The sequence below is a fragment of the Rhincodon typus genome, chromosome 19, assembly GCF_021869965.1.
Source record: "Rhincodon typus isolate 14 chromosome 19, sRhiTyp1.1, whole genome shotgun sequence".
Taxonomy (NCBI): Eukaryota; Metazoa; Chordata; class Chondrichthyes; order Orectolobiformes; family Rhincodontidae; genus Rhincodon; species Rhincodon typus.
The window spans coordinates 34,007,401-34,020,833 of record NC_063350.1 but is presented as its reverse complement, the minus strand read 5'-3'; the positions used below and the strand labels follow the sequence as shown (position 1 = coordinate 34,020,833).

Here is a 13,433-nt window from a genome sequence, read left to right as displayed (position 1 = left end):
AGATTTGCCAAGAGCAGTCTTTTTTTTTCCATTTGTTTTATTTAGTGAACAGATTGTGTAGTCAGAAAAATAGGATAAATTAGCTAATAGAAGCAAATGTGTTTTTAATTGTTTAAAATGTACCTTTTGTAGCCAGTTCGAGTGTTAAAATTGCACTGAAGCATCTTTTCATTTGAATGAAAGATATTCATAATTTTGAAATTGAGCAGTCATTTTATTTGTCTTAATAATATGAACTTTATTCTTACTATCTGGAGATTTGATTGGTCTTTGATTCCTGAGATTTGATAGCACTTTCAGTCCACTAAAGAAGCAAACAAATTTCAAAAGATTGAAACCTTACATTTAAAATTGGTTATTTTCTGGTTAAAAGGACATATTTATTTAGTACGATGAATGCTTTAAGGGTTAAAATCTTGCTAGTGGAATAAGTTTATGTATTATAAGTCTAGTTCTCCAAATACATGATCTCACAGGCATGAACGTTATTAATTTAGCACATTTTGACGTGATATCCCTTTAGCACTGTGCAGAGTTTCAAACTTGTGTGAAAGGAGACATTATATAATTAGCTGAATTATTGTACTAATTTTGTTTTATTTTACTCCCAAGTAGTGTCCTCCTTTACTTTGGAATGTTTTCTGGTATGTGGCAAAGATGATCTCTTCCCTTGCTGAGAATAATTTGAATCTTGTAGAAAAAAAGACAGGGAAAATGCATGTTCTAATTGCAGTTTATTTCCTGCTTGAGCTATTACTGAAATTTCTTCTTAAATATTCATGAGTAATTAGTTACAGACAAAAGGGACTCCCTTTGGCCTGAACCATTGAGAAATTAACATCGAGGAGAGGACAAGTGAACATTTTCATTTTGTACAGATTAATTGGTGCTTCCTAAGGCTATAGAATGCAGAACACATTGTCATCCAAGATGCACATGAAAGACAACTCATAAAGAAACTTTGCATTCATTCTAATTCTGAACATTATGTTCCCTCGTATTTTCACTTGCATTTCTCCCAGCATGGTCCTCATTTCTGGTTTGACCATTCATAATCTCATCTAATAAAATGAGTAAAACCATATTCCCCAACTCCCTTTTTCCTCCTTATTTTCTGTTTCTCTGGACCGAATTCTTCTCAGAGATAAGGTAGATAGATATGAAGCCTGGTGACAAATGCAACAAACTTAACAATGTGCCAATCTTCACACTGCCATATCTAATCTTTCCTTTGAGTTAATTGTTTTATTTCAATAAGGTCAAAGAAACAAAGTGAGGTAGAACCTTCTGAAAAATCAAGTCTTCAATTAACATACACCAGTCTGTGGTCCTTGGCTTCTTGAATTGTACACAATTAAGTCAGTTAACGTATTGGTAAATCACTAAGCCTTGTCAAATATTTCTATATATTTTAGCTGTGCTGTTTGCTGTTTCTTAAGGAATGTTGTTCCCATGTTGAGTAATACGTGATTTAATAACCAGAAGACTTGCTTATCTTCCGGAGAACATTTTTAGACCTTGATACATTGATGATAATGTACATCTGAGAATGGCACTGTCAATCTAGTGGTGTCGTTAGTAATACAGAAATTATGAAATCTATCCAGTATAATGAATGACATATAATTTTTCAATTTTTGAATTGAAACCATTATCCAAGTAACATAGGTAATTTTGATCTGTTGTTTTAAGTTTTTAAAATGGAACCACTTTGTTCATCTAATTTTAAAGTAATCACTTATTTTAAAATTTTAACTATTTATTTTGATGCTTATAATTACATTGTGCCATGTGACTTAATCATAGAGCTGCCGGTCTTGTCCATCTCTCATCCAAGTTTCTGTAATAGCTATGATGTCCCAATTCCACATTCTTAAACATGCCCTGAGTTCATCAGCCTTACCTGTAAGACCCCTTGCATTGAACTAAATGCAGTTTGGATCTTCAGAGTTAGTACATAATCTGACCTCTCTCTTGTCTTTCCTTTCTAATTGATGTGCACTCCTCACTTTCGGAAACTTGCCATTCAATCCTTCTGTTTACACTGCTGCTTAGAATTCCTCCACTCCCCCTCTCTATCTGAATAAATTCTCCCTTAACGGAATGAGCAAATCTCCCTGATAAGATATTGGTCCCTTTCCAGTTTAGGTTAGACCCATCCTTCTTGAACAGGTCTTTTCTATTCCCAAAAGACATTCCAATTGTCCAAAAACCTGAATCTGAACAATGCACCAGCTGTTCTGCCATTGATTTATCTCCTTTAACCTTTTGTTCCTTCCCACAGTTGTGTTTGGTATTGGGAGTAAACCAGAAATTGCTACTTTCAAGATTCTACATTTTAATCTTCTACCGAACCTCTTAAATTCACTCTGTACTGCTTTAATCTTTTCCCTAAAAACACTATTCCTACCAATGTGTACAATAATTTCTGGCTTTTCAATCTCACCTTTAACAATATGTTTGAAACATTTAGAGATGTCCTTAATCCTAGCACCAGGAAAGCAACAAACCATCCTAAATTTACGGTCCCTGTGCCAGAATCTCCTGTCTATGCCCCTAACAGGAGAGTCCCCTTAGTAATGAATTTTTCTTTATTAAGCAGGATAACTGCATATTTTTAAAGCAGAAATAGATAGGTTCGTGAATAACAAGAGAAACAACGTGTATTACGAGTAGCAAGAAAAGTAAAATTTAAGCAGCAGTCAGATTAGCCATGGTCTTATCCAATGGTGGAGCAGACTTGAAGGGCTGAATGACTAACAGCTGTTCCTAATTTGTATGTACCTAAAAATTTATGGATAAAGCTTTAAATTTTCACCTTAAAATCTGCATAAGCAACATGCTATTGACAATACGTTGTGAGTACATGTCTTAGCTGCACAGAAAAGAGAGCTCCCACTTTCAAATGTGTCATCAGTGGAAGGTGCTCAGTGGAATCTATTCAATTGGGACAGAGGCAAAACATTGAATGATTCACCTTTTTACATCCTGTGTACCTATTAATAGTTCTTTCCTGAGAAACAACAGCAGAGGTCTGAGAGCTGGTTGTTAGACCTCGGAGAAAAAAAGCAAAAATTTGAAAGCAAGTTGTTTATCATCTTTTTTAGGAAAGCATCAGTTTCCATTAAAGTATGTGTCTTTCAGTATTGCATAATTATTTGAAATATTAACTCATATTTTAAAACTCAATCTTATTAATAAATTATCTCCGTACAAGAGGGAACTTGACAAATCTCCACACTAATTGAAACATTGTGATTTTCTTTCCTGTAAAATATATTTGGGACTTCTAGAAACAAATGTGATATGTAATCAGTGGAACAATGCCTCTAAGAGTGCTGCACAAAATTGTGCATATGTATTATCAGCTTTCATTTGTTTCCACTTTCTTGCTGCTCAATCTAATTGCTATATAAACCCCACTGAAACGCTAGCCAATATCTTTGATTTGGACAGATATAGCCCCAGTTCATGTGTCTACACAATTACAGATAAACAGCTGGCAAAGTCAAAGAAAAGGAGAATGACTGTGATATTATGATCAGAAAGAAGAAGTTGTCTGCTTAATGGTATTTTTTTTTTTCTGTGGATTGATGAGTACTTTGCTCGGAGAGCTTATATTTTGAAGACATATTAGCTGGAGATTAACCAGGACAGTTTTTTTTACAGTTCAGCACTACCCTATTTCATTACTCAACTAGTGAATAACTGGTGTGGTATCTCTAACATATCCTCCCAAGGAAATAATAACATGGGCTAATGCACTGATGCAACCAGGTACTTAAAATTCATACGAAAATTAAAAGGTTTAAATTTTTGGCCTCACTGATTTGAGTGGAAAGCCAATTATAACTGGAACTAGTTTCATAATTGAATAGTGATTTAAAGGGCTGTGAAATTAATACTTTAGGGCATAGAGTTGTATTTTTGTACTGATTTATATGAAGTAACAAGGTTGAAGTTGTTCCGGTTTTTAATAAACATTAGTAATAATTTTGTAGACCAATTCAAATTCCTGACATCCACTTGCACTGCTACAGCAGTGTATGTATGTGAGCAATGGAGAATGAATATGGATCAAAGGATCTCGTACATTGTATTGAAAGAAATAAAATACTGATAATTTGATGCAATTGTCTTTTGCTGTATTCTGTTGATTCAGTCAATAGTCTTCGTTAAGTCATCTTGACTCATTAAATCTTTCATGTTCAAATTGTGGCATGCAGAACTGATGATAGATTGGTAAAGCAAACATGGAATGCATTATAGTTTTGTAATTCACTTAGGTTAAGGCTTGTTATAGTCCAGAGTAGATGTGTTTATAAAAAAGGAAAGACTTGGGTTGGAATTTTCACAAAAAGGAGTGGGTGGGCAAGGTGGCAGGAGGAGAAGACGACTGACATGTTAGCATCAGTGAGATTCCTGCTACCTTCACACCACAACAGGTTTGAATTTCTAGACAGGAACAGAAACTTAGCTTTCCTGCTCTGTGTCAATTATGGGCCTTAAATATTCAAGTGATGACCATTTAATGTCCTCATTCCCCTATCCTTCAGTGACTTCAATTCCAGGGGAAACAAGAAAATGTTGGCGTACCCAGCTAATAAATCAATGTCGGAAGAATGTCAATTTGCGGGGGTTGGGCAGGGATGTTGAGTTTCCTTCAATCTTTCACTACCTTATACAAGTCCAAAGACAGGGGATAGTTGCCGACAGCCACAGCCCGGCTCTCCTTTTTGACCCGTGTGGCACTCTAACACCACCAGTTGCAACCTCAGAATCTCCCCTAAACAGGACCTGCCTTTCTTGGAAGTGATTCGCCCTCTGGGAGACCATGAGATGGAATCGCAACAGTCAGGTCCTCTGCTCAGGCATTGCAGAGTTCTGCAGCTGTTGGCCTTTAATTTGCTGGTCACTCCAGCCAGACAGGACTTCCAGCTCCGTGGTCTGACTCCTGGCAACAAAATCCACCAACAGCCAATTAGCTGCCTGATTGCTGGAAAATTTGCAGGCTTTCTTACCACAATAACCAGCTCAGTCTACAAAAGAAAGAGAAAACCCTGACCACGGTTTTAAATAGCATCTTTCATGGCTTCAGGATGTCCAGGAGTACTTTAAAACCCATGTAGTATTTTTGAAGTGTTGTCAGTATTGTGCACAATGCTGTCCCATTTCTGAGTGGTCACCTGAGCCACAGATGACATCCACTAATACTTTCCATATTTCAAATTAAGCTTCTTCACGATGGAACTCTATTAGGGATTTGACCAGTGGCCACTAATCCTCAATTGAATCCTGTACTATGAGAACGCTGTTTGGATTTTTAAAAAATGTGCCTGAATGATATCCATATAAACGGTTGTGTTACAGTGTCAAACCTTGGCTTTAATCCGTTCTCTGCCCCCATTCTATTATGGAGGTTACTGGATACTGTTTTTGTCGCACTCCCAAAAAAAGTGCTTCACACAGTAATCTATTTGCCCTCAGACAGTAGCATTTTGTGCTTAAAGCAACGATAAGCGGCTTCTAGGTTTTCGATACTGGTATATGAAACAAATACACTGCACAGGTTTTCTTAGATTCTACTTTGCACAACACGTGATTAGAACATATTTTCTATTTGAGTACAGACCTGAAACATTTCATAAATCTTTGTGACTTCCATTGTGTTTTTGGTGGCTGTATAAAGCACATTGGAGAGAGATGAATTTTAGACCAAATCTATGCTCGTTGCCACCTGGAGACCTCCTGAAATACAGAAAAGAGTTTTCTCCTCTAAGTAGCTTTGTGCAGTTACTAGCCATTCATCTTTTGAAATTACTGTTTGTTTTGACTGATTTTATGGCAGAGTAGGTTGGACTCTAAGGTCTTGTGTTGCAGTTAGCAACAAATAAAATTTTAATCTGTAGATTTTATACAATGCAAAATTCACTGAGAATGTAGTTAAATAACATAATTATCAATTTAGCATGCATTTTCTAGGGTTTGTAAAATTTTAAATGCTTCATGATTAATGCAGTTCATTAAAAATTTCAATTTGCAATGAATGCTATCTAAGTTTATGAGGGAAGATTTTACTGGCACTCATGTACTATTTATTGTTAGGTTCGTATGTCATGACAGTAACTGCCAATGATGCTGATGACCCAACTACAGCCAACGGTATGGTGAGATATCGAATCTTGTCCCAATCTCCAATCAGCCCATCACCAAATATGTTCACCATCAACAGTGAGAATGGAGATATTGTTACTGTAGCTGCAGGACTTGACCGAGAGGTGAGCTCTTTGGCTTTATTTCTTCTTTGAACATTAAACCATTTCAACATTGTGGTTTGATTACTCATTTAGATTGAATATTTTTGGTAGTCTTGTGTTCTACCTTTGACTTTGAAGACTAGAACGTGAATTTATTCCAGAGTATCAGAATGAAAATATTTCTCATTCCATTAATGTTACAGTATCTCATTTCTCCTGCAATAAGTCCATGCAACAAAACTATCCAATAATCAAGATTTGGTTTGCCATCAGCACACCAAAGAATTGGAGCTGAGTGGGAGGTAAGTAATGGTACAATCAGCAAATAATGTGAATCCACAAAATTCCAAGTATTATCAGGCTATTAATATTCTATAATATTTCACTGTTGCAAATCAATTACTTTATTAGTTTAAATACATTTTACTTAAAGTGTAGGTTTGATTTCACACAATATATCCTGTTGCTCTGGACATGCTAAAGATTTCCACATTCTGTGGATCTGTTTTAATTAAAGAAATACAACAACAAAAATATTCCTTTAAAATAGGAGTTCCCTTTCTCTCTAGAATAGCGTTTAACTATCACAGCATGTCGGTCAAAACATGAATGAGGAATGAAGTCATGCCAGCAGAAATACTTTTATGAATACTTTGATGAAGGTTATGTTTTCAGCCTTTGATATATACAAAATTACACAAACCTTCATCAGATTTTTTTGAGATGGAAAATTTAAACAGGATGATTCAAGCAAATCCTCTGAGAAGAAAAGACCAAATGATTCCGCCATAAACTTGCAAATGTTGTGACTTAGGAATGTAGTTTGAATATAGCATGAGCAATAATTTCCCTTGTGACCATCAATGGAAAAATTACTTTTACTCTGTTGCACCATTTATGATTTTTTAATGTGATCTATAATTTTCAACGCTAACTGCACTGAAAGAAAAGCAGGAAGTACTCATAGCCTGCCAGAACTGATCAATTGAATTGCTCAAGGAGTACATTTCCCACTTTGGGACATTCATTGAACGAGAATGCAAGCTTTGCTGTGTTTGAATCCCGGCCAAGCCCTTCTGTATTGCCACTTGCAGCCCAAGTTACAGAATGCATCAATAACCAGAAGACATTGGTTTTAAATTGCCTGAAGTGATTTTACTTCAGAAAGGATTAGGATTTCCATAATGACAATGTGGGAAAGGTGGGGGAGATCAGGAGAGAGGGGAGATGATCAGGTGGTTGGTGGGAGTAGTGATGGAGAGAAGTGATTAAGAGGGTATTACTTGTGAACGTATCACATGATTTGGAGGATGGAAAAGTGATTGGATGATGCCAGTTGGGAGAAGATTTGGTAATGATAATTTTTTAAAATCACTCACAGGATATACGAGTTGCTGGCTAGACCAGCATTTGTTGTTCATCTCTACTTATCCTTGAGAAGGTAGTGATGAGCTGCTGTCTTTATCTACTAGTTGTAGAGGACGACAGTGTGAAACTGGCTGGTAGGCTAGAGAAGGTCGATATTAGTAAGGAAGATGTGCTAGGAATTTTGAGGAAGTTGAAGACAGATAAGTCCCCCGGGCTTGATGGGATTTATCCAAGGATTCTATGGGAAGCGAGGGAAGAGATTGCAGGGCCTTTGGTGGATGATCTTTTCGTCTTCACTGTCCACGGGTATAGTGCCGGAAGATTGGAGAGAGGCAAATGTCATTCCTTTGTTCAAAAAAGGGATAGGGATAACCCCAGAAATTACAGGCCAGTTAGTGTTAGATCAGTGGTGGGCAAATTATTGGAAAGGGCTCTGAGAGATAGGATTTATGATCACTTGGAAAGGCACAGTTTGATTCGTGATAGTCAGCATGGATTTGTGAAGGGTAGATCATGCCTCACAAACCTTATTGAATTCTTTGAAGAGGTGACCAAACACGTGGATGACGGTGGAGCAGTGGATGTGGTATACATGGATTGAAGTAAGGCGTTTGATAAGGTTCCCCATGGTAGGCTCATGCAAAAGGTAAGGAGGCTTGGGACAGGGGGAAATGTGGCAGATTGGATTCAGAATTGGCTGACCCTTAGAAGACAAAGGGTGGTAGTGGACGGAAAATATTCAACATGGTGCTCAGTTACGAGTGGTGTACCAGGATCTGTCCTGGGTCCTCTTCTATTTGTGATTTTTGTAAATGATTTGGATGAAGAAGTGGAGGGGTGGATTAGCAAGTTCACGGACGATACGAAGGTGGGTTGCGTTGTGGACAGTGCGGATGGCTGTTCTAGGTTACAAAGGGACATTGATATGATGCAGAGCTGGGCTGAGAAGTGGCAGATGGAGTTTAACCCTGAAAAGTGTGAGGTGATTCATTTTGGAAGGACAAACTTGAAAACAGAATACAGGGTTAACGGAAAGATTCTTGGCAGTGTGGAGGAGCAGAGGGATCTTGGGGTTCATGTTCACAGTTCCCTCAAAGCTGCCACCCAGGTGGATAGAGTTCTTAAGAAGGCGTATGGTGTGTTAGCTTTCATTAATAGAGGGATGGAGTTCAAGAGCCGTGAAGTTATGCTCCAGCTATGCAAAACCCTGGTTCGGCCACATCTGGAGTATTGTGTCCAGTTCTGGTTGCCCCATTACAGGAAAGATGTGGAGGCGTTGGAAAAGGTGCAGAGGAGATTTAGCAGGATGTTGCCTGGAATGGAGGGAAGGTCTTACGAGGAAAGGTTGAGACAGCTAGGGCTTTTCTCTTTGGAACGACGAAGGATGAGAGGTGACTTGATAGAGGTGTACAAAATGATCGGAGATATAGATAGAGTAGACAGCCAGAGATTTTTTCCTAGGGTGGAGGTAGCTATTATGAGGGGGCATAGTTTTAAAGTGAGTGGAGGTAGATACAGGGGAGACGTCAGAGGTAGGTTCTTTACTCGGAGAGTGGTCGGGGCGTGGAATGCATTGCTGGGGAGGGTAGACCAAATGCCTCATTAGGGGCATTTAAGCAGCTATTAGATAGGCATATGGATGATAGTATAAGGTAGGGGTGGAGGTTAGATAGACTTTAGGATTAGGGTAAAAGTTCGGCACAACATCGTGGGCCGAAGGGCCTGTACTGTTCTATGTTCTATGTACTACAGTCCATGGGCATTAGGTACACCCGTAGTGTTATTATAAAGCAACTACAGTTTTTAAGTCACTCAGAGATAGCAAGAACTGCAGATGCCGGAGTCAGAGACAACACAGTGTCGAGCTGGAGGATTGCAGAGGTCAGGCAGCATCAGAGGAACAGGAAAGTTGACGTTTCGGGTTGGGACCCTTCTTCAGAAATGGGGGAGGGGAAAGGGGGCTGAGAAATAAATAGACAGAGGAGGGGTGGGGCTTGGAAAAGGTAGGTGGGATGGTGATAGGTGAGTGCAGGTAGGGAGTGGTGGGGATTGGCCAGTGGGATGGGTGGGGCAGATAGGTGGAAGAGAAGATGGACAGGATGTGTCAGTTCAAGAAGGTAGGGATGAGAGGGAGGGTTGGAGATAGGATGAGCCTGGAGGTGGGGAGATTTTAGAACTGTTAAATTCCATGTTTATGCTATTGGGCTGTAGGCTCCCGAGGTGGAATATGTGGTGTTGCTCCTCCAGTTTGCGGGTGGCGTCATTGTGACACTAGAGGAGGCCCATGATGGACATGTCACCCAGGGAGTGGGAGGAGGAGTTAGAATGGTTGGCGGCTGAAAGGTTTTGTCGTTTGTCGCAAACAGAGCGCAGATGCTGTACGAAATGGTCTCCAAGTCTCCGCTTGGCCTCTCCGATATAGAGACCACATCGGGAGCAGCGGATACAGTAGACCAAGTTGACGGATGTGCAGGTGAACCCCTGTCTGATATGAAAGGTTTGTTTTGGGCCTTGAATGGAGGTGAGGGGGAAGGTGTAGGGGCAGGTGTAGCACTTCCTGCGGTTGCAGGGAAAGGTGTTGAGTGTGGTAGGGTTAGTGGGGAGTGTGGAGCGGACGAGGGAGTCATGGAGAGAGTGGTCCTGCGAAAGGCAGATAGGGGCCGGGAGGGAAATATCTCTTTGGTTGTGGGGTCGGATTGTAGGTGGCAGAAGTGGTGGAGAATGATATGCTGGATGCGGAAGTTGGTGGGGTGATATGTTAGGACAAGGGGGATTCTGTCTTTATTTTTGTGGGTGGGAGGGGGTGTGAGGGCAGAAGTGCGGGAAACGCAAGAGATACAGTTGAGGGCGTTTTCGAAGATCAGAGGAGGAAGTAAGTTACAGTCCTTGAAATAGCAGGCCATCTTGGATGTTCAGGAGTTGAACATCCCATCTTGAGAGCAGACGCGGCGGTGGCAGAGGAATTGGGAGTAGGGGATTGCATTCCTGCAGGAAGGTGGGTGAGAGGAGGTGTAGTCCCGGTAGCTGTGGGAGTCAGTGGGCTTGAAATGGATGTCAGTTTCAAGGTGGTCACCAGAGATGAAGATGGGTTTTGGCCTAGCAACAGTGAAATAACGTCAGTATAGTTCCGAATCAGGATACTGTGAAGCTTGAGGGAGATAGCTGATGGTTGTGTTCCATTAGCATTTGTCCTTGTTCTCCTAGGTGGTACAGGCTGAAAATTTAGAAGGTGCAGTTGAAGGAACCTTGGTGAATGACTGCAGTGCAATCTAAAGGTAGCATGCACTGCTGACATAATGCGTCAATGGTGCACGGAGAACATTTAAATTGTTGTATGCAGTGCTAATCAAATGGGCAGCTTTATCCTGAATGATGTTGAATGTCTTTAGCGTTGTTGGAGCTGCACTCATCCAGGAACATGGAGACAATTTGATCACATTCTTCCTTCATATCTTGTAGATTGTGAACCAGCTTTGGGGAGTCAGGAGGTGAGTTACTGCAAAATTCCCAGCCTCTGACTTTCTTTCGTAGCCACAGGATTTATATGACTGATTCAGTTAAGTTTCTGGTCAGGAATAATCCCCAGGATTTGATGATGTGGGAATTAGTTAAGCTTTTGAATGTCAAGGAAAGATAATTATTTTCTCTTGAAAATGATCATTGCATGATACTTGTCCCTTATGAGCCCAAGTCTGATCATTGGTGAGATCCTGTTACATGTAGGCATGGATTACTTCATTATCTGATGAGTTATAAATAGTGAAGTGAGCAATGTGCAATCACCAATAATCATCTGACATATTGATAAAGGAAAGATTATTGATTAAAGAAGGTAAACTAATATGAAATGCACAGTAAAAGGAAGTGTGGAACAGATTAAGGACTGAAAAAGGAGAGTTACACATGAAGGCAGGGGACAAGGCTGAGGTTTTATGGTAACAAGGAAAAAGATGCTGGGGAGGTCACGGTGAAAGAGAACATAATTCAGATACTTGAATGTTTAAAATTGATCAACATGGAGTATTGAATAGGTTGTCTGATCACCAGTACCTGATGTGACCCATCCAAGAATACTGAGGGAAGTGAGAGTGGAAATTACAGACACCCTGACCATAATTTTCCAGTCTTCCTGAGATTCTGAGGTGGTGCCAAAAGACTGGATATTGTAAACACTTGTTCAAGAAAGGAGTAAAAGATAAACTAAGCAATTACAGGTCAGTCAGTTTAATCTCAGTGGTGGGGAACTTTTAGAAAGTAATAATTTAGACAAAATTAATAGTAATTTGGGCCAATGTGGATTTATTACGGAAAAACAGTTGGAATTTAAGAGAAAATCATGTTGAACTAACTTGCCAAATTTTTTTGTTGACAGTAACGTTTGGTGAGGATAGTAATGTTAATGTTGGAATTTAAGAAATTAGAGCAGTAGTAGGCCATTTGTCTCCTCAAACCTGCCCTGTCATTCAATAAGACTATAGCTGATCAGTCTGATGTATTGCATACGGATTTCCAAACACATTTAATAAACTGTCACAGTACAAAGTGTGGGCATAGTTAAAGCTCATGCAGTCCAAGTGGAAACAGAGTAATGGCTGATGGATGTTTTTTAGACTAGAAAGAGGTTTGCAGTGAAGTTTCCCAGAAACCTCTGTTCAGACCCTTGCTCTTCCTGATTGAGAAGTGCAAAGGGCACAATTTCAGATTTTGTGAAAGATTCAAAACTTGGAAACATTGTAAACCGCTTAGAAGGTGGATGGTATATAACTCCAAAAGGACAAATGTTGATGGAAAGGGTGGATAAGTGACAGATGAAATTTAATGCAGAGCAGCAAAATCATTCATTTTTGTCAGGAAGAATATGGCAAAACAATATAAAATGAATGGTCCAATTCCAAAGGGCGCAAAGGAGCAAAGTGACCTGAATGTTTATGTACATGTTTTATAATCAGCTGACAAAGAGTCGAATGGTTCACCTCTTCTCCTAGTTCTGTTTTGCCCACAACAGATTTTAATTTAAATGACACCGGCCAATTCAGGGAGTGCTTATGTGTTCCGACTGTATAAGGCATACACAGTTAGGATTTCACGTAAGTCTCTTCTAAAAGAAAAGAAAGTAATATTAATTGTACATGATACCTGTTCTAAATAAAAAAAATCATAATCCTGCAACTCTCTCACATACATGCATTCAACAGTTTGCACATTCACACATAAATTACAAAGTAGGAGCATAGATCAAGTTGTTTTTAAAGTTCAGAAAAGGCAATTATATGTGGGTTTCATAAATTGAACCCTTGGATAGTTTCAGACTGGACTCAAGGTTATTTCTAGATTCTGCATCAGATGATTTAAAGATGTTGATTATGATTTAACTTTCCTTATGGAGTCATTTGCTGTTTGGTTGATTTTTTTATGCTGGATAGGCTGGGACTTTCTTCCCTGGAGCTTAGGAGACTGAGGGATACCCTTGTAGAGGTCTGTAAAATCATGAGAGTCACAGATAAGGTAGGTAGGCAACCCTTTTTCCCATGGCAGGGGGAGTCTAAAACTAGAGGACAGAGGTTTAAAGTGAGAGCAGAGAAATACAAAAGGGTCCAGAGGGGCAATTTTTCCACACAGGGTGGTGAGCATTTGGAATGGGCTACCAGAGATAGTAGTGGAGGTGAGTACAATTTTGTCATTTAAGAAACATTTTGACAGGTACCTGGATGGGATAGGTGCGGAGGGATATGGAACAAACACAAATGGGCCTAGACCAATTGTGAAAACTGGGCAGCATGGACAAGTTGGGCTGAAGGGCCTGTTCCC

At 39.5% G+C, this 13,433-nt stretch overlaps 1 protein-coding gene across 1 annotated transcript in view; it reads left to right on the top strand.

Moving 5' to 3' along the window:
* LOC109932986 (cadherin-4-like) overlaps positions 1–13,433 on the top strand; it is a 678,601-nt gene that overhangs the window by 561,630 nt on the left and 103,538 nt on the right. Inside the window, exon 7 of the mRNA XM_048608578.1 lies at positions 6,106–6,278. Within this exon, the coding sequence (XP_048464535.1) occupies positions 6,106–6,278 (173 nt within the window). The remainder of the gene's footprint in view (positions 1–6,105; positions 6,279–13,433) is intronic.